The sequence below is a fragment of the Zalophus californianus genome, chromosome 16 (genome assembly GCF_009762305.2).
Source record: "Zalophus californianus isolate mZalCal1 chromosome 16, mZalCal1.pri.v2, whole genome shotgun sequence".
Taxonomy (NCBI): Eukaryota; Metazoa; Chordata; class Mammalia; order Carnivora; family Otariidae; genus Zalophus; species Zalophus californianus.
The window spans coordinates 11,645,298-11,669,237 of NC_045610.1; the positions used below are offsets into that span (position 1 = coordinate 11,645,298).

The following is a 23,940-nucleotide window of genomic DNA, read 5'->3' on the forward strand; positions in this document are numbered from 1 at the left end:
AGTTGGCCCAGCCCGCGGCTCGCCCCGCCGCCCCCTGCGCCCGGCCCGGCCCGGCAGCGAGAGCGGCGCCATGGAGGCCACCGGGGTGCTGCCGTTCGTGCGCGGTGTGGACCTCAGCGGCAACGACTTCAAGGTGAGCCGGCCGGGCGTGGGGCCGACCTCTCTCCAGGCCGTCTCTTCCGCTCGGGCCCGCGCCGGTCTCCGCTTCCTGTCCCGCCCGCCCCCGGGCCCTGTGCCGTCCGGGACCGCGCGGATGACGCAGGGTGGGGCTCCCCCCCGGCGCTCGCGACCCCGCCCGGAACGGACCCCCCGTGCCTCCGCTCAGGGCCCGCACGGGAGGCCCAGGACTGGCCGGGGCCGGGCGGACACTGGAACGCCGAGTCACGCCAGGAAGTGGGCTGGGCTGGGGGCCCCCACCCCGTGTCCCAGTCCGGGGGTCTGGGCCCCGCCCGGGCCGGAGAGGGGCCTGGGGGTCTGTGAGCTCCTGCTCCCGCCTCCCCGGCCCTCGGTCCCCGCCCCTCTGAGGTCACACGCCCAAGCCAGGCCCTGACTAATGGCCGGCTTTGCTACCGAGCTGTCGGGGGCGGGTCCCGAGCACACCGATCACTGCCCTGTCCCTGCCACCGCCACCCCATCCTGTGTGGTCTTGGGCAAGTCACTTCCCCTCTCAGAGCCTGGGTTTTCTCATCCGGCGAAGGGGCAATCAAGTAGCCATCTTGGGGCGGTGGATTAGTTGGTGTGGAGACACTCAGGCAGGTGTGAGGCCTCGGGTGGGGGCGGTGAGGACTGATAGACTAGAGCCAAAGGGAGCTGGAGCCCCGCCTTCCAGCCCCTGGTCGGGGAGGCGGTTCTAGAGGCTCAGGAATGAGGTGGGCAGTACTGGTGACCAGAGGAGGCTGGTCAGGAGTGGAAATGAGAGCTGGCCCAGCACAAGGAGGGTCACCCTGGGTGGCAGGGCGGGTAAGTGAGTGGACTCAGGCTGGGGTGAGTGTTGTGTCAGCCTGGGTCTGCAGGGGGTGGGGGGGCCCAGGCTTTCCCTGGGGTTGGGTTGGGCCACTGCTGAGGAGGCGAGCGGGGCCTTGCTGCATTTACCCACACGTGCACACACCACTTTCCTCTGCCCCCATCCCCACCATCCTCACCTGGGGTCTCATTGATCTCTCCAGACTAGGAGAGTCTGAGTCACCAGCCGCGAATGGGGCTGTAGGGGGCTGGGGACACCAGCCAGGGGCCCTGAAGGCACATGCTGCCTCAGACTGCCTGCCCTAAAGTGTTCCCGAAGGCAGGAACAAGGCTGTGCCTCTGCGGATGGGGACCTGGGGCCTTACACAGGGGGTTGGACCTTGCCAAGAACGGCTTGTATGCTGATGGCCGGGTGGGGGCATAGGCGGGGCATTGGTGGAGGCTCAGGGGTACCCCCATCTCTGGCAGCCTAGTGAGGGCCTGGAATGGCGGGCAGAGGAATTTGAGCCGAGCTAACTGCACTGGGGACAAGCCAGTTCCATCGTGGCCTGCTCAGGGCTCAGAATCCAACAAGAGATTTTAGGCCAACAGCCACCGTGATTATTAGTCTGCCCTTTTGTCATGGGGGCCTTTTAAACGTCCTGTTCCATTGAGAAGTTGAGGCACAGAGTGGCGAGGTGACCTGTTCAGGATTGCACAGCTGGTGAGAGGTGCCTCCGTTGCTCTCCAAAGGCTCCCATGGGCGTGGGGGGCCACCGAGGGTGGTAGAGCAGGGTGGCCCAGACCAGTCTCACCATGACCCCCCACCCCCCCCACCCCCCGCCCAGGGCGGCTACTTCCCTGAGAATGTCAAGGCCATGACCAGTCTGCGCTGGCTGAAGCTGAACCGCACGGGCCTCTGCTACCTGCCGGAGGAGTTGGCCGCCCTGCAGAAGCTGGTAAGGGGCTTTGGGCAGTGACCGAGGGTCCCTGTGGATGGGGCTGGGCCAGGCAGGCAGAGCCGGTGCAGAATGGAAGATGCTGACAGCCACGAACAGAGCCAGCAGGGAGGGAGTGAGCACCCTGTCCCAGGAGGTGTGCAAGTAAAGATGGGCTGTGTGAGGGAGGGAGGCTGCAAGAGGTGGCCTGAGCCTGTGTGGCTGAGGGCCCCCTGGATGGTGCAAGGTTTTGGTGGCAGATGGGGACTCTGTAGCCGCCGTACCCACACTGCTGAGCCTCTGCTGCCTTGTTCTGGCCCAGGAGCACTTGTCCGTGAGCCACAACAACCTGACCACGCTTCACGGGGAGCTGTCCAGCCTGCCGTCCCTGCGGGTGAGTGCTGCTACAGGCCGTGGAGCTCGGGGGTGGGGGCCGGAGCCCAGCCAGTGCACTGAGGGCGGGGCCAGCCCCCAGGGGGACCAGCACCACTGCCTGTCCCGTGTCAGACTCAGAGACCTGTTCCTAAAGGCAAAGGGTTACCATAATGCCCTGCAGGCAGTACCACATGGGGAGAAAAAATAAAAAACCCAAACTCCCACCCATTTTTAGACAAGTACCATAAAAATACCTGATACCAGCCAAGCACTGTTCCAACTCTTCCTCGTGGATTTTTCCATATAATCCTGACCCTCACCAAGTTCACAGATGAACGAACACACAGAGAGCCAAGTCACTTGCCCACGGTCCCTTGCCTGAGGCTGAAGTCAACGTGGCCAGGCAGTGGGAAAATGGGTTTGGCCCTGAAGAAAGGTGGTCAGGGTGGTCCTGTCGCCCCTCTGCTCTCCACGGAGCCTCTGACATCCCAGAACTTCAGGCCCCTGGCTAGACCCTTCGGGCCTCAGTGAGGGTTGTTCCCATCCAAGGCCAGATATTAAGAGCACAGCATCTGGACCTGGGCGGCCTGAGTTCAGATCTGGGCCCCACCGCTTCCTGGCTGCACGACCTTGGACAAGTCCCTTCCGCATTCCGGGGAGGGTTCAGCGGGTGACAGCTACGAAGCCACAGTGTGGCCCTGCGCAGACACTAGGGCTGAAGGAAAGGTGGCAGCAGCCCTGTGGGTGCTCGTAGTCATGGCACCATCCTTTGGCCTGTTCTCTCTCCTCCTCAGACCTTCTGAGGTTTCAGCCCTGAGAGGATAGAAAACAGACTTGCTCTCGGTCCTCACTCTGAGTTTGCTCTGGTTCAGCCCTCTCTCTCTGTCCTGGAAACTCTACCTCAGAGCTCCCCCCTTATCTTGCCCTCTGCAATGGGGACGCTCTTCCTTGGGTTCCCTGAGGACCCCGTGCTGGGCTCTCGGGCACATATGAGCTGGGCTTTGAGATGTGAATAGGAGCTCATCAGGAGGCCAGGAAGAGCTCACCAGGTGAAGGGACTGTGAGCAAAGGCCAGGCTAGGACAGCACTTGGGCCCCTGGTGGGTTTCCCAAGACGCTGTCCTTCCCTGATCTCTGCTGGTTCCTGGGGGTAGAAGCTGGAAATCATGGACTCTCATGGTTTCTCCCCAGGCCATCGTGGCTCGAGCCAACAGCCTGAAGAATTCCGGAGTCCCTGATGACATCTTCAAGCTGGATGACCTCTCGGTTCTGGTCAGTGGTTCTCCACCCACCTGGCCTCTGTGCTGGCCCCCCAGTCAGTCCTCATCTATTAAGAGTGGCCCCTGCAGCCACTGGTAAACCAGACGGAGAAACTGAGGCGCAGAATGCCTTATCTGAGCTCACTCATGGCGTCAGAGCCCTAACTTAGGCACGCTTTCTCACAGGGTCCCAACTCTCTCCCTTTGGCTCTGAAACCCCCTCATCCACTCCTTCCTCAGTGCCCCCCGCCCCCTGATCCTCAAGGCTGGCAGAGGCCCGGCAGCCTGGCACTGGCCCTGAGACCCCTGCCTTGGCTGCCCCGCTTCTCCCCAGGACTTGAGCTACAACCAGTTGACGGAGTGCCCACGGGAGCTGGAGAACGCCAAGAACATGCTGGTGCTGAACCTCAGCCACAACAGGTACCTGCCAGCTGGGGCGGGGCGGGGGGGAGGCGGGTTCTGGGGTGGGATTGCAAGACAGTGGGTGCGCTGGGCCCGGGAGGCATGCGTCTGGCACTGACGGCCCCCGGCCTGCCTCACTCCCCCCTGCCCACAGCATCGACACCATCCCCAACCAGCTCTTCATCAACCTCACCGACCTGCTGTACCTGGACCTCAGTGAGAACCGCCTGGAGAGCTTGCCCCCACAGATGCGCCGCCTGGTGCACCTGCAGACGCTCGTGCTCAACGGGAACCCACTGCTGCATGCACAGCTCCGGTGGGCACCTCCGCACACCACACCCCTCCAGCGCCCTTCCTGGGCCATCTGGCCCCAGGCCCACCACAACTCCACCCCTCCTGTGGGGGCTGGGCCCTCAGGCCCCGTCCTTCCGAAGCATCAGGCCCTACCTCAGTCCCGTGTTCTGTCTCCCCCATGCCACAGCCACCCCTGACCTGGGCTTCTCAGCCCCTCTCAGCCCCATGCCCTTGGTTCTCCCTGCAGGCAGCTCCCGGCTCTGACAGCCCTGCAGACCCTGCACCTCAGGAACACGCAGCGCACCCAGAGCAACCTCCCCACTAGCCTAGAGGGCCTGAGCAACCTCGCAGGTGGGCAGTCCCTGGGTGGTCCCCGTGGGCTCTGGTCCCTTCCGGTCCCTGACTTCCTTTTATAGGAGAACGGGATTGATCCTGGTTTCCTGGCCACCTCCCAGAGGGAAAAGGATACAATGATGTCATGATTCTTCTTCTTTTTTTTTTTTTTAAAGATTTATTTATTTATTTTTGAGAGAGAGAGAGAGAGAGTACCTGAGAGTGGGGAGGGTCAGAGGGAGAAGCAGGCCCCTCGTCGAGCAGGGAGCGTGATGCGGGACTCGATCCCGGGACTCCAGGATCACGACCTGAGCCGAAGGCAGTCGCTTAACCAACTGAGCCACCCAGGCGCCCACGATTCTTCTTTTTGTTACTGTGACGACTAGTGCTAACTCCAAGTTACGAGCACTGGGTTGATGCCTAGGTCCACCGGTGTGAGGTTTTTCCAAATGGAGAAACCGGGGCTCAGAGAGATTAAGTCACTTGCTTAAGACCACAGAGCCTGGAGGGAGTGGAGGTGAGGCTCACATTAGGCTCCTAGCCCTGGAGCTGACCGTGGGGGCCCCCACTGATGCGCCCCCACCCCACCCCCACACCCCAGATGTGGACCTGTCCTGCAACGACCTGACGCGGGTGCCCGAGTGCCTGTACACCCTCCCCAGCCTGCGCCGCCTCAACCTCAGCAGCAACCAGATCACGGAGCTCTCCCTGTGCATCGACCAGTGGGTGCACGTGGAGACCTTGAACCTGTCCCGCAACCAGCTCACCTCGCTCCCTGTACGTGCAGGCCCAGGTTGGGAGAGGGAAGGCTGCTGAGCTGCCCTGGTTCCTGCCCCTGACTCCCGCGCCCGCACCCGTGTCTCCCCCTGCAGTCTGCCATTTGCAAGCTCATCAAGCTGAAGAAGCTGTACCTGAACTCCAACAAGCTGGATTTTGACGGCCTGCCCTCGGGCATCGGCAAGCTGACCAGCCTAGAGGAGTTCATGGCTGCCAACAACAACCTGGAGCTGATCCCTGAGAGCCTGTGCAGGTGCTGGGGCGAGTGGGGGTGGGGGGCTTTACGGCACAGAAGACCCCAGCATCGTAGCCAGAACCTACCTACCCTGTGCCCTCTGAGCATCGTGCAGAGTGGATGGGTTATTTCGGCTTTGTGGAGAAAGCCCACCCAGTCCTGGGTGAGCGATTCCCGATGTGGGTGCCCCACGGCACAGTGTGGGAGGACACTGACAGGGATGAGGCTGGACGGGTTCCCCTGCCACGTGAGTTTGGGACACGGCACCATCTGCATCTCCCTGTGGAGGTCACAGTGTCCACTAGCATGGCCTCCTCAGGACTCGGAGAGAACAGAGGGCCCCTCAGTGCCTTCCAAGTGAACATGAGGGCAGAATACGTGTTTCAGTGTCCTGTGGTTCATATCCAGGGGCCCTCATTTCTGCAGAAGGCGACTCTGAAAAATGCCGTTCTGTAGAGGTCACCGAAAGTCCTTCCCAGTCTCTTAGCTGTGAGGAGACTCCTGTTCAGCTGCTTCAGCCTCTCCCACCGTTCTTGGCCTGTTTAAACCCGCTGGTGTCTTAACTGGCTGGGCTGCTCGGCTCCCCATCTCCAGGACCGGAAGTTTCCCTTCCTCCCCCCACACCTCGTCTGTCACCTCCCCCCACACCTCATCTGTCACCTCCCTGAGGCTCCGGCTCTGCCCTCACAGGTGCACAAAGCTGAGGAAGCTCGTCCTGAACAAGAACCGCCTGGTGACCCTCCCGGAGGCCATCCACTTCCTGACGGAGATCGAGGTCCGGGCAGGCCAGGGCCGGTGCGGAGGGGGAGGAGGGGCCCAACGGGGAGGCCGGAGGTGCGACAGCCCCGCAGGAAAAACTGGACAAGGCGGTGTCACTGGAGTGGGGGGACCCGGCAGAGGCCCCTGGAGGGGTGCCAGTGCCACGGAAGGGAGAGGGGCGAGCCACACCCATGTCCATACCATGCTCGACAGCATCCTCTAAGCCCCACTACCAGCCCGCAAGGTCACACTCCACAGATTTCAGGAAAAGCGGAGCCCCGACGTGCAGCTGCAGAGCTGGGATGCGAGCCCAGGCCCCTGGTTGCCAAGAGCCAGAAAGCTGGCGCACGGTGACTGGAAGGTAGATTTCAGGCTCAGTGCCACGTCTGCTCACCCCACGAGGCAGGTCCTGGACGTGCGGGAGAATCCCAGCCTGGTCATGCCCCCCAAGCCCGCGGACCGCACCGCCGAGTGGTACAACATCGACTTCTCGCTGCAGAACCAGCTGCGGCTGGCAGGAGCCTCGCCTGCCACAGTAGCTGCAGCAGCTGGTAAGCAGAGCAGGCCTGGCCGGGGTGCCGAGGGGGTGCTTCTCCGGGCCTCGACTTAACCTATGTGTACCTTGGGTGGGATACACACAGTTTGTGGATCCTGGGGCATTGGGTTGGCCCCTAATTGACTGGATGCCCAAGGGGGCGGGCCCAGCCAGGGTCCAGCTGTTTACTTCCCCCCCCCCCAAGCAGGAAGCGGGCCCAAGGACCCCCTGGCTCGCAAGATGCGGCTCCGGAGGCGCAAGGACTCAGCCCAGGATGACCAGGCTAAGCAGGTGCTGAAAGGCATGTCTGATGTGGCCCAGGAGAAGAACAAAAAGCAGGAGGTAAGCCAGGCCAGGGGCTGCGACAGGGGCAAGGTGACCCCGGGCTCTGCTTAAGACAGACTGTGTGACCCTGGCCAAGAGGGAGAGTGGGTCCTGGGTAGTGAGGACAGCCCGTGCTAAGGCCCTGAGGTGGGTAGCAAATAAAGAGGCCAGACTGAGTGGCTGTGTAGAGGCAAGCCATGCCTTTGACTGTGACCCCAGGAAAGTACTGACACCCGAGCCCCTGGGGGCAAGGCACGGCGCTGGGACCAGGGCCTGGAGAAGCCACGCCTTGACTACTCTGAGTTCTTCACGGAGGACGTGGGCCAGCTGCCTGGTCTGACCATCTGGCAGATCGAGAACTTCGTGCCTGTGCTGGTGGAGGAAGCCTTCCACGGCAAGTTCTATGAGGCTGACTGCTACATTGTGCTCAAGGTGAGGGTTGGGCATGTTGCTGGGCGCTACGTGACCCCCAGGAACCTTATCTCAGATGGCTCAGAATTTGCAACTCCAGTTTTTGTTTTTTTTTTTTAATATTCATTTGAGAGAGGGAGAGAGCGCACAAGCAGGGGGAGAGGCAGAGGGAGAGGGAGGAGCAGACTCCCCGCTGAGGACATGGGGCTCCATCCCAGGACCTGGAGATCATGACCTGAGCCGAAGACAGACGCTTAACCGTCTGAGCCACCCAGGCGCCCCTGCAACTCCAGTTTTGTTCATTGAGGGAAAGTGGGAGGGGGAGGACTTTGCAAAGGGGGCCGGATGACGGTGGCCCAGGCAGAGGTGCATCGGTGCAGGACGCCCTGGCAAGGCCTGACATGGCCTGTGCCCCGCCCCCAGACCTTTCTGGATGACAGTGGCTCTCTGAACTGGGAGATCTACTACTGGATCGGCGGGGAGGCCACACTGGACAAGAAGGCTTGCTCTGCCATTCATGCCGTGAACCTGCGTAACTACCTGGGTGCCGAGTGCCGCACTGCGCGGGAGGAGATGGGCGAAGAGAGCGAGGAGTTCCTGCAGGTGCCGGCCGGAGGGGAGGGCCTGGGGTGGGGCGGGGCCGGGCGGCGGGCGTGGCCAGTGGCTGGGGCGGGGTTGGTGGGCGGGGCGAAGACCTCTGGCTCCCGCTGCTGAGACCAGAGGTGGGGGGCTGGGGGCTTGTTGAGACCTCAGGCAGACAGCAGGGGCAGGAGAGCTAGGTGAGGCCCAAGGTGGGGAGCTGGGACCAATAGCCCTTGGGGCGGGGGTGGGGCTGCGGGCTGGGAACCAAGGAGGCGGGGCCCAGGGCGGGCCCCTGAGTCCGAGAGCCTGGTGAGCAAAGCTGTGCTGTCCCCGCGGCCAACTGGTTATGTGTAGACACCCATCCACACCAGATTTTACCCTGATTCACCCCTTGCCCTCTTGCATCAACCTGCTTGGTCCTGTGCCCTGATACACGCATATCTAAACATGCTGTGTGTATCTGTTAGCAATAATCGTGTCTTGGATAAGCCTCAGTGGCCAGGTACTGCCACTGCGCAGAGCTCATGCTGTGTGTATCTAAACCTTAACAGGAGTGAACACGTGTTTCCGTATATCCCGATGCTCTTGTGTGTTCGTTTATAGACACAGGTCTTACTCTTTTTTTTTTATTTTTTCATACCTTTGTGACGGACGTGTAGCACTTGATGCACCTGCACACAAGTTCGTCCTCCTGACAGGTGGTGTCTGGTGGGGGAAGGGGGTGGCTCAGTGATGAAGGCCCGCACCCTCACACACACAGGTGTTTGACAACGACATCTCCTACATCGAGGGTGGAACGGCCAGTGGCTTCTACACTGTGGAGGACACACACTATGTCACCAGGTGAGGGGGTGTGGGGGCGGCTGGCGCTGACCTGGACCCAGCTGAGAAGGATCGGAGGAGAGGGGGTTAGGGCCGAATCAGCCCCTCCGGGCCCCTCCCCTCCCCAGTCACTCTTGCTCCCGCCCCCAGGATGTACCGCGTATACGGGAAAAAGAACATCAAGTTGGAGCCTGTGCCTCTCAAGGGGGTCTCTCTGGACCCAAGGTAGGCCCCCATGCCTCCAGGGGGGAGTGCTTGAGCCCATCCTCCCCCCCACTAGTGGGGCACAGTTTTGGGTTCTAGAAAAAAAAGACCTTCCAGCAACCCTTTTAACCCCTGTCTCATTGAGCTTGGCCGGACCAGTAAGGGTGCTAAACCCCACCACAAGGGATTTGGGGCAGGGTCAAGGGCATGAGGGCAGTTGCTGCCCCTGTCCATCACTGCCCCTCCTGCCCCTCCTATCCAGGTTTGTTTTCCTGCTGGATCGAGGGCTGGACATTTACGTGTGGCGGGGGGCCCAGGCCACACTGAGTAGCACTACCAAGGCCAGGTATGAGGACATGGTGGGGTATTTTCTGCAAAGACAGATTGTCACCTAAGAGGGGGCATGGGACTCACTAAGGGCTTTGCACACTCCCCCCCCCCAGGCTCTTTGCGGAGAAAATTAACAAGAACGAGCGGAAAGGGAAGGCAGAGATCACACTGCTGGTGCAAGGTCAGGAGCCTCCAGAGTTCTGGGAGGCACTGGGCGGGGAGCCCTCTGAGATCAAGAAGCATGTGCCCGATGACTTCTGGCCACCTCAGCCCAAGCTGTATAAGGTGAGCCCTGGTGCGGGGGGAGGGGGCAGTGCTGGCCTGACTTCGTCAGCCCGGCACCACTGTGGTGGCTCTGGTTTTCATCTGGACTTTGGTGGGGAGAGGGTGCCACCTTCTGGACAGGAAAGAGCCGGAGCAAAGGTCTAGAGGCTGGCTCTGAGTGAGGCCCTGAGCAGTAGTGCTGGAGTGTGCCTTTCCAGGAAGGTGGGGCCGGAGAGGGAGGCTGCAGCGTGCCTGGGTGCCGGGCCTGAGAGCCTGGCCTTAATTCTCTAGGTGCCAGGCAAGAAGAGGACAGAGAATTAGGAGTGACAGTAAGGACCTGGAGAGGGCAGGCAGGGAAGGCATCATTTGAAAGCCCTTCCACTGATAGAATGTCCTTCAGACATCGGTGGAGGGAGGAAGCTGAGGTCCAGAGAGGAGTGAGCAGGGGCCAGACTCCAAAGCAGGGGGCTGCTGGCCGGGGTGGGGGGGAGGCTCCTATGCCCCAGACCCCGCCTCTGCCATGCCCACCCCTTCCTGCTGCCAGGTGGGCCTGGGCCTGGGCTATCTGGAGCTGCCGCAGATCAACTACAAGCTCTCTGTGGAACATAAGACCCGGCCCAAGGTGGAACTGTTGCCCAGGATGCGGCTGGTGAGACACACGGAGGGAGGAGGGCGCGGGGCCCGGGGCCCGGGGTCCGGGGCCCGGGGCCCGGGGCCCGGGATCCCTCGCTGGCGGCCCAGCATCGGCGTTGACCTCCAGCTTTTGCCCTGCAGCTGCAGAGCCTGCTGGACACGCGCTGCGTATACATTCTGGACTGTTGGTCCGACGTGTTCATCTGGCTGGGCCGCAAATCCCCGCGCCTGGTGCGCGCCGCCGCCCTCAAGCTGGGCCAGGAGCTGTGCGGGATGTTGCATAGGCCGCGCCACGCCACGGTCAGCCGCAGCCTGGAGGGCACCGAGGCACAGGTGCGGAGTGCAGCCCGGCCGGCCCGCGCAGGCCACGCCCCTGGCTCCTCCCCACGACCCGACAGGCCACGCCCCCTCCACAACGAGGCTCCTCCCTCCCTCATTCTGGACCCCGCCCCCCCAGCTTCGCGCGACCAGACCCCCTCTCCAGCTGGTCTTTTCACCCTCTCGGCAGGTGTTCAAGGCCAAGTTCAAGAACTGGGACGACGTGCTGACAGTGGACTACACGCGCAACGCAGAGGCCGTGCTGCAGGGCCCGGGACTCACCGGGAAAGTGAAGCGTGATGCGGAGAAGAAAGATCAGATGAAGGCTGATCTCACCGCGCTGTTCCTGCCACGGCAACCGCCCATGGCGTTGGCGGAGGTGGGGGCGGGGCCCGGGGCAGGGAGGGCTCGGCGGGAGTCCCCGCGGCAGTGGGAGGGGCTGCGGGGGGGGCGGGGGGCTCCGGGCGGGACCGTGCCCTGTGACTGGCGGCTGTCGCATGCAGGCGGAGCAGCTGATGGAGGAGTGGAATGAGGACCTGGACGGCATGGAGGGCTTTGTGCTCGAGGGCAAGAAGTTCGCGAGGCTGCCCGAGGAGGAGTTCGGCCACTTCTACACGCAGGACTGCTACGTCTTCCTCTGCAGGTGCCACCGCGATGCGCCTCCGTCGCCCGGCCCCTCTCCTGAGGCTTGGGGGCTCGAACCCCCCCGCTCATCACCCTCTGACCCCCCAGGTACTGGGTCCCCGTGGAGTACGAAGAGGAGGAGGAGAAGAAGGAAGAGAAGGAAGAGGAAAAAGCGGGAGCGGAGAGCAAAGAAGGCGAGGAGGCAGCGGCCGAGGCAGAGGAGAAGCAGCCCGAGGAGGACTTCCAGTGCATCGTGTACTTCTGGCAGGGCCGGGAAGCCTCCAACATGGGCTGGCTCACCTTCACCTTCAGCCTGCAGAAGAAGTTCGAGAGCCTCTTCCCTGGCAAGCTAGAGGTGTGCCTGCCGCGCCCCCGCCCCAGGCCGCGCCCCCGCCCCAGGCCACGCCCCCGCCCCAGGCCACGCCCCCGTAGCCTCTGGAGAAGGGCACAGACCGGGGGAGGTGTGGTGCGGGGGCGGGGGCGGGAGCTGCCCCTAACGCTTCCATAATACCCCCAGGTGGTACGCATGACACAGCAGCAGGAGAACCCCAAGTTCCTGTCCCATTTCAAGAGAAAGTTCATCATCCATCGGGGCAAGAGGAAGGCAGCTCAGGGTGCCCAGCAACCCAGCCTCTACCAGATTCGCACCAATGGCAGCGCCCTCTGCACCCGGTGCCCGCCTGTGGAGAGGGAGCGTGCGGTGGGCAGGCGGGGGGTCAGTGGCCAGCAGGGACCCCTTGCTGACACCTCCCACCCCCCAGGTGCATCCAGATCAACACTGACTCCAGCCTCCTCAACTCCGAGTTCTGCTTCATCCTCAAGGTGGGGTCGCGGGTGTGGCTGGGACTGTGGAGCAGGGTGATGGGCTGTGGGCTGGCCGGGACTTGAACCCCCTGCACACTCCTCAGGTTCCCTTTGAGAGCGAGGACAACCAGGGCATCGTATATGCGTGGGTGGGCCGGGCGTCGGACCCAGACGAGGCCAAGCTCTCGGAAGATATCCTGAACACCATGTTTGACACGTCCTACAGCAAGCAGGTGACAAGGGCAGGTGGTGGGCGGGTGGGCAGTGGCGTGGGAGCAGAGCGGAGCCCCTGGGCCAGACAGACCCCTTCCCACAGGTCATCAACGAAGGCGAGGAGCCCGAGAACTTCTTTTGGGTGGGCATCGGGGCCCAGAAGCCTTACGATGATGACGCCGAATATATGAAGCACACCAGGCTCTTCCGGTGAGGCCGGGGGCCCAGACCCCTCCCCAGCTTCCTCCCGGGGCCTGCGCCTGCCACCCTCACCTCACAGTCCCTCCCCGACCCCCAGGTGCTCCAACGAGAAGGGCTACTTCGCAGTGACGGAGAAGTGCTCGGACTTCTGCCAGGATGACCTGGCTGATGACGACATCATGCTGCTGGACAATGGCCATGAGGTGCAGCCCCTCCCCTCCCGCGGACCCTGCCCCCTCGGGGAGCCCACCCACCGCTAGATGGGAAGCTGAGACCCCCTACCCTACTGTGCCCATAGGTCTACATGTGGGTGGGGACCCAGACAAGCCAGGTGGAGATCAAACTGAGTCTGAAGGCCTGCCAGGTGCGCCAGGTGGTGGGGAGGGCCAAGGCCGGGCCGGGCCGGGGTGGGGGGGTGGGCCACGAGGACCACCCACAGCTCACACCCTGACCCGTCGGCCACCAGGTGTACATCCAGCACATGCGATCCAAAGAGCACGAGCAGCCGCGCCGCCTGCGCCTGGTCCGCAAGGGCAACGAGCAGCACGCCTTCACCCGCTGCTTCCACGCCTGGAGCACCTTCCGCAAGGCTCTGGCCTAGGGCGGCGTCCCCTGCCTGCAGCACCCCCCTCCCCCCCCCCGCCCCGCGCCGCAGTCCCCAGTCCCCAGCAGCACCGGGCTCTGGGCAGCCGGAGTCCCTCCGGTGGGAGCTCCCGCGTGACGCCCCCTCCCTACTGGAGACAAAGCAGCGTGGTTGCCTTTTAAGAGATATTAAATGCTTTTATTTTCAATATTAAAAATCAGTATTTTTAATATTAAAACAGCGCTAATCTTAACAAAATAACAGGAAAAAACCCCCAAGGTACAATCTACAGGAAAACCCAACCTGACCGGCCCTCCTCCCAACACGCGCACACGTGCGCACACACACGCACACACGCACACTCCTGACTGGACCCGTCACATACGCACACACACGTGCACTCGTGCACAGACTGGGGGGTGGGGGTGGGTGCTGGCCCAGGAGCAAGTACCAAAATAGTTTTAGAAATGCCTGTCCAGCCTGGCACAGGCGTTAGAAAAATATTCTTTGCAAAGGGAATGGGGAAGGACGGTGTGTGGAGTGGGAGGTGGCGGGGGCTTGCCAGCCCCAGCTTCTTCTCCCCGTGGCACCTGGCCCCCAGGTCACCAGCGGCCCAGAGGAGGGGCCGCTGCGAGTCTGCCCCAGGCCCACAGCGCCGTCCCGGCCCCAGCTGGAGACCACAGGTGAGCAGGTGTGGGTCTGTGCGAAGGGGCCAGGGGGTCCTTCCTGGATCCCAGCTCTGAGCAGGGCAGTCGGTAGCCAAACAGTTTTGGCCTTCCTGGTAAAAGAAGAGAAGAGGGATCAGAGAAAGCCAGGGAGGCCCGGAGGGGCAGATGGCCTCGGTGCAGGGGGCCACCACGCTGCCTCCCCACCCACTCAGCAGCAAGGGTCCTGCAGTGACGGCCGGAGGGGGGGCTTGCTGAGCCTGAGCGCAGCCCACGTTCGGCCCACTGAGGCGAGGGTTGGCAGCGGTGACCCCAACAACAGAGGAGGAGGGAGCTGGGGCACAAGGCCAGGCTGTGTGGGTGGGAGCACCAGGCAGCCAATAGGTGGGGCAGACCTATGGGTCCCAGATGTGGACCCCAGATCCAGGACCCGCTCCCCGGGCTCTAGGCCGGGCCTAACCCGACCACGTGAGCCTGGGGAAATCTCAGCCGCAAAATGGGCTGGCCGAACCAGCCCCCGAGCCCCCAGCTGCCACCGCTCCGAAGTGGTTTGCTCTGGCCCGGTTCCAAACACCACCTGCGACATCCAGGGGCTGACAGGCCGGCCGTGTTTTTCTAAGACCCCGGTATGAAAATCAGGGCTGTCAAACGGTAAGGAGCAGGTAGAGCCAGGGCCCTGAGCCTGCAGCACCTCATTTGATCAGGATGGCGCAGGCTCGAGCCTCGTCTTCCGCCAGGTTCCTCAGGTTCTTCTCAGATTCCTCCGAAGAGCTGGGGGGAGGGGGGCGGTGATCAGAAGAGCCTGGGACCCGGCCGTTCCTCGGGCCTCCGTGCCCAGCTCCGACAGAAGGGAGGCCGAAGGGTGCGCGAGGGAGGCTGGGGAGCCAGGGGAGGCCCTCCCAACGTGGACCCGCCCGCCCACCTGCCTCACCCCAGGAAATCCTTCACATCCTCCACTGTGACGTCCCCCGTCGTGTCCAGGGTGGTGTCCGCACTGGTGGCCGAGTCAACGGACATGGGCGAGAGCATGGCCTCAGGCGGCTCTGGGGTGTCTGCAGGGAGGAAGGGATCAGGCCTGTGCCTGGGGCCCTGGGCACCCGTGGCCCTCCACCTTCCACCCCTGGGGACCTGAGGACCCAGCCCCAGCCCCAGCCCACAGTGAGACTTGGGACCGCAGGCTGACCTCCAGCCCTCTCCTGCCCGGCCTGCTCCACCCTGGGCTTCCAGCCGCAGCCAGGCTGCCGCCTCCCACAGAGGCCTGCCTGAGCTGTGGGGACGGGGGTCCTGCCACCTTCATTTCCCACTCAGTCCCCCTTACCGGCTCCCTTGCTGCGGCCAGGATCGGGGCTTCCATCACGGCTCCGTGAGGCCAGGACGATGCCCGGAGTCCCATTAGCCTGGCTCAACTTGGGTGATTCTCGGAGCCTGCAGCTGCAGAGACGGAGCCGTGATGGGGGGGCCCCGGGAGTGCCAGACCCTGCCCTCCCTCTCCCGGGCCCCAGGACCAGAGAGGGGTGCCACCACGGAGGGCCACCCTTGTTCCGTGCAGAATCAGGGCACGGGGATGAGACCAGCTGTGGTGACAGGCCTCCTGGGCTGGGCCCTCCATGCACCTGGCGCGAGTCGTATCTCGGGGCCAGCTGATGTCCAGAGAGCAGAGCGGCTCTGTGATGTTCCGGGCGCTCAGAGAGAAGCGTTCAAACTCCGACGGAGAAATCAGGTAAAAACCTGGGTGGGCAGGCGAGGAGCGGGGTGCGGTCAGGGGCGGGACTTCCGACCACAGCCCCCCCCAGGGGCCTGCCCCCCCCCCCACCCCGGCCCCGGGATCCCCCCTCTGCCGCCACTCCCCAGCGACCCTCCCAGCCGCACTCAGGCCGCCCGGCCCAGAAAGCCTTCCCCTTACCCTGGCCGTGGCGCGTGAAGACGCAGGAAGCGATGCCACTGATGTCCTCCTTCCGGATGCAGGAGTAATGCACCTGGGGCCGCAGACCAGGCACCGAGAACACGTGCACGTCGCCCAGGTTGGTGAGGCAGGCCAGGCAGGTCTCCGCGTAGTCCTCACAGGCCACGCTGGCAAATGTGGCAAGTGCCACTTTGCGCACGCGGCAGCCCTCATGGGCCGTCAGCTTGAACTTGGTTTTGGCACTCACCTTAGGTAGCGTGAATACCTGGCGGCGGGCGGGCGGGTGGCCGGTGAGCAGGGCCTGTCACCCCTGGCCACAGGGCTGCCTCTGCCCAGGCACCCACCCGCCCCCTGCAAGCTGCCCTCTCCTCACACTGCACGCAGGCTTCACGCCGCTCCCGGAAACCACCCGGGGCCCCGCCATCTGCAGCCAAACCAGCCACACCGGGCGGTAAGCGTCAAGGTAGATCCACTCGGATCACGACCCCCCGCCGGCAGAGCCCCGAGGAGCACTCAGAGCGTCCTGGCGGGGACTCAGGGAGGCGGGAAGGTCCTGAGGGGCTGCGGCCAGCCAAGGGAGCCTCTGTGCTAGCTAAGGGGTGTCTTGGGGCGGGGGGGGGGGGGCGGAGGGACGGGGAGGGCAGTTTCTAGAGGGTCCAGCGGTGTGTGGGCGGGAGCCTGGAGGGTCTCCACGGCGCTTACCTTGAACTGCTCCTCAGACGCGATGAGCACGGCGTGGCCGCCCTGCATGTCGGGGGCCTGGGCCAGGTCCCGGGAGGCCTCGTAGGGCTCGGGCAGCGGGCGGCCGCGCCCATCCAGCACGGCGATGGCCACCACGGGCGCGCGGTGCATCAGCTGCACCTCCTTGCCCAGCACGGCCTCCACTGCCCGCTCGGGCCGCTTCTCGCCGCCCGCCGCCGGCGGCACTTCCAGCGCATAGGCGAACACAGAGCCCGAGTTGGTGCCTGCCCACATGGTGGGTCCGTGGTGGGCCGCTGTGGAACGACGGGCCGGTGAGGCGGGCTCCTGCCCTCCTCTCCCGAGGCCCCAGCACCGCTTCTCTCCTGTCTGCCTCCCCGGGGGGGGGGGGGGGGGGCCGAGGCCCCTTCTCTACACTGCTGACAAAACGCGGGGCCTGGGATACAGCCCCCCTGCAGCGTGGGAATGGCCTCGAAGACGTCAACAGGCACCCCGACTACGCCCGGACCTCTCCAACCCCGTCCCGCCGCACCCCCGGCCCCCGAGGCCTACCGACAGCCTCACAACCACCCTCAGCCTGCAGACGTGCTCCGGCAGGCCATGGCCCACCCGCTTCGGGGCGCTTTCTGCCTCAAAGCCACACGCGGAGCCCTCGGGCCTGGGCAGAAAGGAACCGAGGCCCCCGGGGCCACCGTCTGGCCAGCTTTCCCCGTGTGAGCTGAAACTCTGGGGACGGTCCCTCCGTGCAGAATCGGAGCTGAATGCGCGCGGGAGCCCGCAGGAGCCCGCAGGAGCCCGCAGTCACTGCTGTGTGCCCTTGATGAACGGGTGGCTCAGCAGCAACCGTCAGGGGGAGCCAAACCCCAGGGAAAAGTCAGCGACTCGACACGCTGCCCCGACCCATGACACCCAGCAGCTGGGAAGCCGCGCCCCATCAGCCTTCTCATGGGGACAGAGGAACACGGGAAAGGCCACGGGGGCTACCATGTCCAGATGCTGAGAAGACCCACCGGACAGAGGATCCCCGACATATAAATGACACCGGGGGGGTGCTCCCCTCTCAGACTCGGGGACCGGAAGTCGCCTCAGTGAGATGCCAAGCGCAGCCCGACTAGGTGCTGACCCCGACATCAACTAGAGAAGGCGATTTTGAAACGAGTGGAGAAAGGCCCCATGAACCAAGTGTGACTGGGACCAGCATCGGTTCCACGGGGTGTGATGCGGGGACCCCAGCTGTGGGTTACACCCGTTGGACACACACATAAGTCCTCACTTAAACGAGTGTGGGGTGGGGATGGGTGTGGCAGCCGCAGATGGCTGGTAGCACCAGGTTGGATGTCGGGGTGACCGGACTCCTCTCTAGTTCTGTGTACGGTTGAAATTCTCCATTACACGAGTTACAAATCAATCCGTGAAGCAGTCCCGAAAGCCAACCGCGTCACCCTGTAGAGGACGCTCCCGGCCCCCCCCCCACCCCCCCGCCGCCCAGCAGCCTCCCAGACACGTGCCACCACAGCTGTCAGCACTGGCCGACCCCCGCACCCTCCTCCCCTAGATCTTGGGCTCTCTTCTCCCCGTTCAGGCCTCAGAGGCCGGCCTGGCTCACTCACCAACCCCATACACAGGCGGGAATTCCAGGAGGGGACCGTTCGGGGGAGCAGCTCGTCCGGCATGCAGTAGGCTTCCCCACCTCCCGGAAGGCGCGGTCCCGCCCCCTCCCCCATGGCCTAGATGGCCAACTGAGGCCCAACTCCCTGGCCCGTGCCCCAGGTCTCACCATCTCGAAGGAACGTGTCGGCGAAGTAGAGGCAGCGGACGACGCCGGAGAGGGAGTCGTCGGCGGAGCGTGGCTCGATGCGGCGCTGCACCGGGGTCATGTCCACGTCGTGGGGGCAGGCCTGCTCAGCCAGCTGCGCGTTGGCCTCCTGCAACTGGAGGGGCAGCAGCTTCCAGGACGCCGCCTTCCCCGCACCCTGCCGGTGCCGCCCCCGCCCAGCCTGGCGCCCAACAGCCCAGCACCCTCCCTGGCCCGCCCTGATCATCCTGGCCGGGGCGACTGCGGTGAGCAGACACCGGGCTTGGGGTCCGAGGCCGAGGCCAGGGTGGGCTCCGTTGCTAGGCCCGGCCCAGAGAGGCAGACAGGCGGCACTCAGGCGGCCCAGTCCCAGCTCACCTTGCTGGCGGCATTAGTGGCCCGCTTCTTGCCCGAGACTCGGCTCTTGCGGATGCGCCTGAAAGACTGGCGCAGAGACTTCTTGAGGGACTTCACCCGGGACAGCGGCCCCTCCATGGCCAGGGAGTCGTTGGGGTGAAGCGTGCACCTGCGGGCCAGCAGACGACAGCTGTGCCACCGCAGACTCCCGGAGCGGCCCCCTGCTCCCGCTGGCCCCGGGGCTCAGGACCGGAGGCCCAGTGAAGCTGCCGCGCCAATCCAGCAGCTGGGGGCTTTCAGGTCACCCTACCTTCGCCAGGTCAGATCTCAGAAGGGGAAACCGAGGCCCGGGAGGTAGGGGCGGGAAATGCAGGAATCCCGCCTGCCTCCCTGGGCTCCGGGCCGGCCCACTCCCCAACACACCTGGCCAGCACCGGGCTCCTGCGCTGATAGTCGAACAGGCCGAAGCCGTGACTGGTGCCAAAGGCCACGAGGCTCCACTCGGCGTGGAGCGTGACAGCGGTGACGGCAGCTGGTGGCAGGCACTGAACCAGCACTCGGGGCTGGAAGCCAGCAGGCCATGGCAGCGGCCCCGTGCGCGGACTCAGCCGCTCATGGCCCTTCCACGTGAAGCCCTCTCGGTCCTGGAGGAGGTCCACGCTGGCCACACTGACCGCCTGCTCCGAGGGCACGTCACTTAGCTCCAGCACCAGCACCTGAGCCCACAGCCGGGGTGGGGCAGGGGTCAGCATGGAGGAGGATGGGACTGGCCCCGTCGGGAGCCTGCAAAGCCCCTGCCACGGTGCTCCCGGTATTGTCTCTAGTTTTGTCTACTTAATAAGCACTTACTGAATGCCTACTGTGTACCAAGGCCTTCACTGAGCACGGGGGAACACAGTGGTGACCAAGATCCACTGCCTTGCCTTCTAGGAGCCAAATATCCCACCCCCCACAAGCCGGTCTCCACTCAGTCATAAACACACACTGAGCACCCTGTGTATGCCACATGGGTGCCACCGGCCTTTGGAGCAAAATCCTCCCCACTAGCTGGTCTCCGGTTTAACAGGAAGTCCCCACGGAGCACAGATATGCCGCTTGAGTGCCGGGGCCGCTGCAGCGACCGAGCACCGCCGGTCCCAACCCTCCGTGGTTCCCTAGGGGCCAGCATCCAGACTCAAGGCCCCCAGCGGGTTCCACCCCCCTGGCTGGCCTCACCGCAGCCATGCCCACCTGGAGCCCCACTCTAGCTCAGACCCACTTCCTCCAGGAAGCCCTCGGAGACCGCAACCCGGAGGGCAGCTCCGCCTCACCTGGCCTGCGGTGCCAGCCACCACCATCTGGGCCGTGTACTTGCACAGTGCCACCTTCTGCACCCCAAGCCGAGGGTCGTCACTGTAGGGGTCGAAGCAGCCCACCTGGGGAATGGGCAAGATGGAGTGAGGACTCGCCGCAGGGCTGGGACCAGGTCCCCAGGGCTCGGGGAGAGGGGCCCACCTTGCGAAAGGGGGGCCAGTCATCCTCGGCGGCCTGGGCCAGGCTGTCGGCGTGCTCGCAGTCTGTCTGGAAGAGGCCAGCCGTGCTGAGCTTGTACAGCGGCCGCAGGGCCACGCCAGAGGCATCCCAGAACCGCACGGTGCCGTCCTCATGGCTGCGGGGAAGGAAGGCGACGTCAGGCCTGCCCCGGGTCCCCCTGCATCTCCCCGGCCACTCAGCCAGTGACCACTCACGGAGCACCTACTGTAGATGCCGAGCACTGACCAGACTCGCACTGCACGCAGCAAACGGGAGACATCTACTGTAGAGAGCAAACACATACTGAGCGCCTACTGTATGCCAAACCCCACGCACCTAGGCCTCTCCAACAGGGTGAAAAGGTGTGGAAATAATCACCAGTGTGACGAGCAGCAGAGCGGATAATGCAGGAGAGAGAGGACTACAGGCGCGTCCGGAGAAGTGATCGGGGTTAGCACAGAGCAGAAGGATCAGCTGGGCCATGAGGCAGCCATGCAGGCAGAGCAGCAGGAAGCCGGGGGAGGCTGGGAGGAAGCAGGGGGCAGGAGCAGACAAATCTGGGGTGCAGCCTCAGGACACAGCTGCAGGGGCCCAGGTCAGAGGCCTCTGCGCAGTGGTGCGAGCCCAGAGCCAGGGTGTGAAAAGGTGCCTGGGTCTCTGGGGCTGGTTGGGACACTTCCAAAGCCACGATTAGGAGTTCTCCGGCAGGGAAGGGGACCCTGGAGCCAGAGGCCCGAGGGTCCCAGCACAGGCGGGCGGCAGGGGCAGGGCAGGAAGTTGGGGCCTGAGTCACTGGGCACGTCAGCGCCCGCCAGGCCCAGGCTGGGCTCTCTAGCACCTGCCCAGGGCAGATCGGCGTGGGCCAGCCCAGATTTTCCGGTCCCAGGGCAGGCTGGGTGGGTGGAGCTCAGTGCCAGACCGAAAGGCAGGGCAGGGCGGGGCATTAAACCAGGGCCTAGGGAGGCTTCATCCCAATCCACCCTGCAGGAGAGGGGATGGCCTGGTCCCACCAGCGGTGGGGCCTGACTCATCAGGCAGGTCAGCAGCCATCAGGCCCTGGACAGGCTCTCCCGCACCTGCGGGGGCTGTACCAGGCCCCATCTGCCCACATACACACGCATACACACGTCACACCTGTGCTCGGCCACCGAACACACGTGTGTGCCTACCCGGTCAGCAGCAGCCCCCGCTGCGATGGCTCCTGGGCCAGGTTCCGGCCCCCCGTGATGGGCCAGCTCTGGGAGAGGGGGGCAGACATACGGGATGTGGAAGGTCAGGACAAATGCCTTCTCTCCCTGGGCTTGGCACCCAGGGCCCAAACGAACTGCCTCTGAGTCCCCTTATGGATGTCTGCCACATTCCCCCGCACGGGCCCGGAACACCCTCCCTCCCCAAACACCAGCCCCGCGGCGGGGGCCTGGGCACATACCAAGGCGCTGGAGGCAGGCTGCGGGCTCTGCTGCTCGCCAGCGCTCACGATGCGGGCCCACAGCTTGGCGGGGACGTTGGCGACGTGTGCGGAGCAGGTGATAGCAGACGAGTGCAGTGGGGCCAGGTACGGAGCGGGCACGGCAGGCCAGCCGGGCGTCTGCAGGTCAAGCACCACCAGCTCCTCCTCGAGCAGCACTGCCAGGGCCTGGGGCTCGTCGAACTCTGTGGGACCAGGGCTGGGTGAGCCCAGCGGCAGGGGGCACGGGGCACGGGGCGGGGAAGGCAGGGCACACACCGTCCTCGGGCCGAGTGCTGTGCACCGTGAAGAAGTCGATGATGCGGGAGGTGAAGTCCAGCGTCACCAGGGTGTCGGCCCGGAGCACACTCACACAATGGCGGTCGCCGTAGCTGGCACGGGGCATGCCGCCACTGAAGATGATGAAGTGGTCCCTGCAGGGCCGGCGAGGGAGCCACGTGAGCCACCTGGGCCCCAGGTGTGCACTGCCCAACCCAGGGAGAGCGATGCAGGCCACCCCTGTGCCCCAGAGCCCACCGCCCTCCCCGCTGCAGACACAGCCCCCGACCCACATCGGAGAACCGGCTCCCCACCTACCCAGATTCACAGTTTCGCCACAGAATCTTGTTAATGGCTTTGCAGGGGAAGGGGCCTGGAGGGGTGGGACAGTGTCGGGCTCACTCGCTCGCCGGGACCAGAGGGGCCCCAGATCATTTCTCCAAGCTTCTCCCGTTCCTATTCTGCCATCACTCCCCACCTCGCAGCTGCTTCCGGACTCCCCGAGGGGAAGGCCCACTGCCCCACCGACCCCCACCCCACAGCGGTCTCACCTTGGAGGACTGCGCTCGGCACAGGTCCTCCCAGACACCCCTCCCAAGGCCAGGCGGCCCCACGTGCCTGAGCTTCGGGTCACTGGTCCCCCCCATGCTCAGGCGGCCTGCCGGCACTCACCATACGGCGTGGTGGCTGCCGTGGGCTGGGTCATTGGGGAGTGGCCGGCATCGGCCGCCCAGACTGCGTAGCTGCCGTCACTGTGGGAGCTGACCAGCGTGCTGCCGCTGCGTTCCCAGCACAGGCTCTCCAGCTGCTGCAGGCCAGAGCGGCTGAGTGTGAGCAGGGCCGCAGGCGCGGGCCTCGGCGGCGGGAGCCGACCTCCCCCACGTACCTGGTTGCCCAGGAAGACACGGTCTGCACACTGCGCCGCCTGGTTCCAGATGACCAGAAGGCCCCGGCTGTAGCCGATGAGGATCTTGGTGGGGTCCCGCAGGTGTCCCTGGAGTGACTCCACGGGGCCCAGCGCCTTCCCACACCGGTAGTCGTCCGGCACGCTGCGGAGGGGCACGTGTGAGCTGGCGGGGGCACCACCCAGGCACAGACTGGCTGCCAGGAGGTCCGCCTGCCTCTCACCTTCGCAGAACCTCGTCCGGGGCAAGAGTCTGCCCCTCGAGCAGTGTTAAGGTGGGAACATCCAGGAAGAAGATGCTGCCGCCCTCGGTGCCCAGGGCTGCCATGTCACCAGCTGCCACCAGCAGGACCACCGTGACACGGGCAAGGCTGAGCGGGCCACTGCACAGAACGAGGGGAGGCAGGTGAGGGCGCAAGCCCGTACACCTGCTGAGGAGGGGTGTGGAGGGGGCTGGGCTGCTACCGGCCCCTCTGCGCTCACAGAGGCCCAATTATCGAGTGGGCTGGCGTGCCGGGAAGGCGACAGTGGCGGCTACGGGCATTGTAATTAGCTCACTCAATTATTCATCAGGATGTTGGGAAGGAGAGGGATAAAAATAGGCTCCCCAGGTCTTGGAGACAGGCTCCCGAGCCCCTCCCACTCACTAGGAGGGGAAGGCAGGAGCCAGGCCAGCGCCTGGGCCAGGACCAAGGCCTCCAGGACACACACGACCCTCCTGAGCCCAACGCGGGAACCCCAGTCACCAGCCCATGGATGGCTCCCTGACTTTGCAGGAGGTGCCCCAGACTGACCCTGCCTGCAGAATATGGGAGACCACCCCTGGGGGAGTCCACCCCTGGGTGAGGGCTGGATGTGTGGGGGTATCACCCAGCCACCAGCAGGAACAGGACAAGCCTCCCACTGAGGCACTACAGGAACCCTGAAGGGTGAAGGACTTGCCCACTCTGACCGTTTCGGGAAGGGCCAGCAGGGCCAGGGACCAAGAGGCCCATTACACCCTCACCGGGGATCCAGGCCCACTCCGTTGCCCCCCAGAGCGTGCTGCTGGCACCTCACACAGCCTGGTGGGACCCTCCTTGCCCCCAAACCTGCCCTTTCATCCATGCACTTTATGGCCCGCTGCCCCCCACCCCCAACCGTGAAAGGCCCTAGTCGTCGCTAGAGCATGGACACTGCCTGCTCAGCTCAGACTCGGCCAGAACCCCCTATTTAACA

At 64.4% G+C, this 23,940-nt stretch overlaps 2 protein-coding genes across 4 annotated transcripts in view; one reads left to right on the top strand and one right to left on the bottom strand.

Moving 5' to 3' along the window:
- On the top strand, nt 1-13,378 carry FLII (FLII actin remodeling protein). 2 transcript variants are annotated; one of them, XM_027625771.2, is made up of 30 exons: nt 1-133; nt 1,791-1,901; nt 2,203-2,274; nt 3,446-3,526; nt 3,848-3,933; nt 4,070-4,231; nt 4,457-4,560; nt 5,144-5,319; nt 5,415-5,572; nt 6,245-6,329; nt 6,720-6,864; nt 7,054-7,190; nt 7,392-7,604; nt 8,007-8,186; nt 8,926-9,008; nt 9,138-9,212; nt 9,454-9,537; nt 9,635-9,806; nt 10,330-10,434; nt 10,560-10,751; nt 10,927-11,115; nt 11,240-11,379; nt 11,469-11,715; nt 11,878-12,032; nt 12,122-12,182; nt 12,269-12,397; nt 12,481-12,587; nt 12,676-12,781; nt 12,877-12,942; nt 13,045-13,378. In XM_027625771.2, the coding sequence occupies exons 1-30, from the start codon at nt 71-73 to the stop codon at nt 13,177-13,179; spliced, it is 3,819 nt and encodes a 1,272-aa protein (XP_027481572.1). In that variant the 5' UTR covers nt 1-70; the 3' UTR covers nt 13,180-13,378. The 2 variants fall into 2 exon arrangements, with proteins under 2 accessions (XP_027481572.1, XP_027481573.1); XM_027625772.2 differs by having other exon boundaries at nt 7,057-7,190.
- LLGL1 (LLGL scribble cell polarity complex component 1) overlaps nt 13,336-23,940 on the bottom strand; it is a 16,556-nt gene continuing 5,951 nt past the window's right edge. Inside the window, exons 5-23 of one of the 2 annotated variants that reach the window (XM_027625774.2) lie at nt 22,947-23,105; nt 22,705-22,867; nt 22,491-22,626; nt 22,137-22,191; nt 21,819-21,973; nt 21,522-21,745; nt 21,262-21,329; nt 20,075-20,228; nt 19,891-19,995; nt 19,004-19,296; nt 18,602-18,749; nt 18,206-18,359; nt 16,432-16,724; nt 15,730-15,994; nt 15,440-15,554; nt 15,145-15,251; nt 14,758-14,878; nt 14,518-14,597; nt 13,336-13,939 (exon numbers count right to left, since the gene is read on the bottom strand). In XM_027625774.2, the coding sequence (XP_027481575.1) occupies nt 14,519-14,597; nt 14,758-14,878; nt 15,145-15,251; nt 15,440-15,554; nt 15,730-15,994; nt 16,432-16,724; nt 18,206-18,359; nt 18,602-18,749; nt 19,004-19,296; nt 19,891-19,995; nt 20,075-20,228; nt 21,262-21,329; nt 21,522-21,745; nt 21,819-21,973; nt 22,137-22,191; nt 22,491-22,626; nt 22,705-22,867; nt 22,947-23,105 (2,794 nt within the window). In that variant the 3' untranslated portion in view covers nt 13,336-13,939; nt 14,518. Of the gene's footprint in view, nt 13,940-14,517; nt 14,598-14,757; nt 14,879-15,144; nt 15,258-15,439; nt 15,555-15,729; nt 15,995-16,431; nt 16,725-18,205; nt 18,360-18,601; nt 18,750-19,003; nt 19,297-19,890; nt 19,996-20,074; nt 20,229-21,261; nt 21,330-21,521; nt 21,746-21,818; nt 21,974-22,136; nt 22,192-22,490; nt 22,627-22,704; nt 22,868-22,946; nt 23,106-23,940 lie in introns of both variants that reach the window. The other variant, XM_027625773.2, reaches the window with a different exon arrangement.

Excerpts from the sequence above, each read along its gene's own strand:
- FLII (XM_027625771.2), top strand. The coding sequence starts at position 71 with ATGGAGGCCACCGGGGTGCTGCCGTTCGTGCGCGGTGTGGACCTCAGC. Across the intron at positions 7,605-8,006 it reads ACTGCTACATTGTGCTCAAG|ACCTTTCTGGATGACAGTGG; the intron begins GTGAGGGTTGGG and ends CCCCGCCCCCAG. Across the intron at positions 12,033-12,121 it reads GGCAGCGCCCTCTGCACCCG|GTGCATCCAGATCAACACTG; the intron begins GTGCCCGCCTGT and ends CCCACCCCCCAG.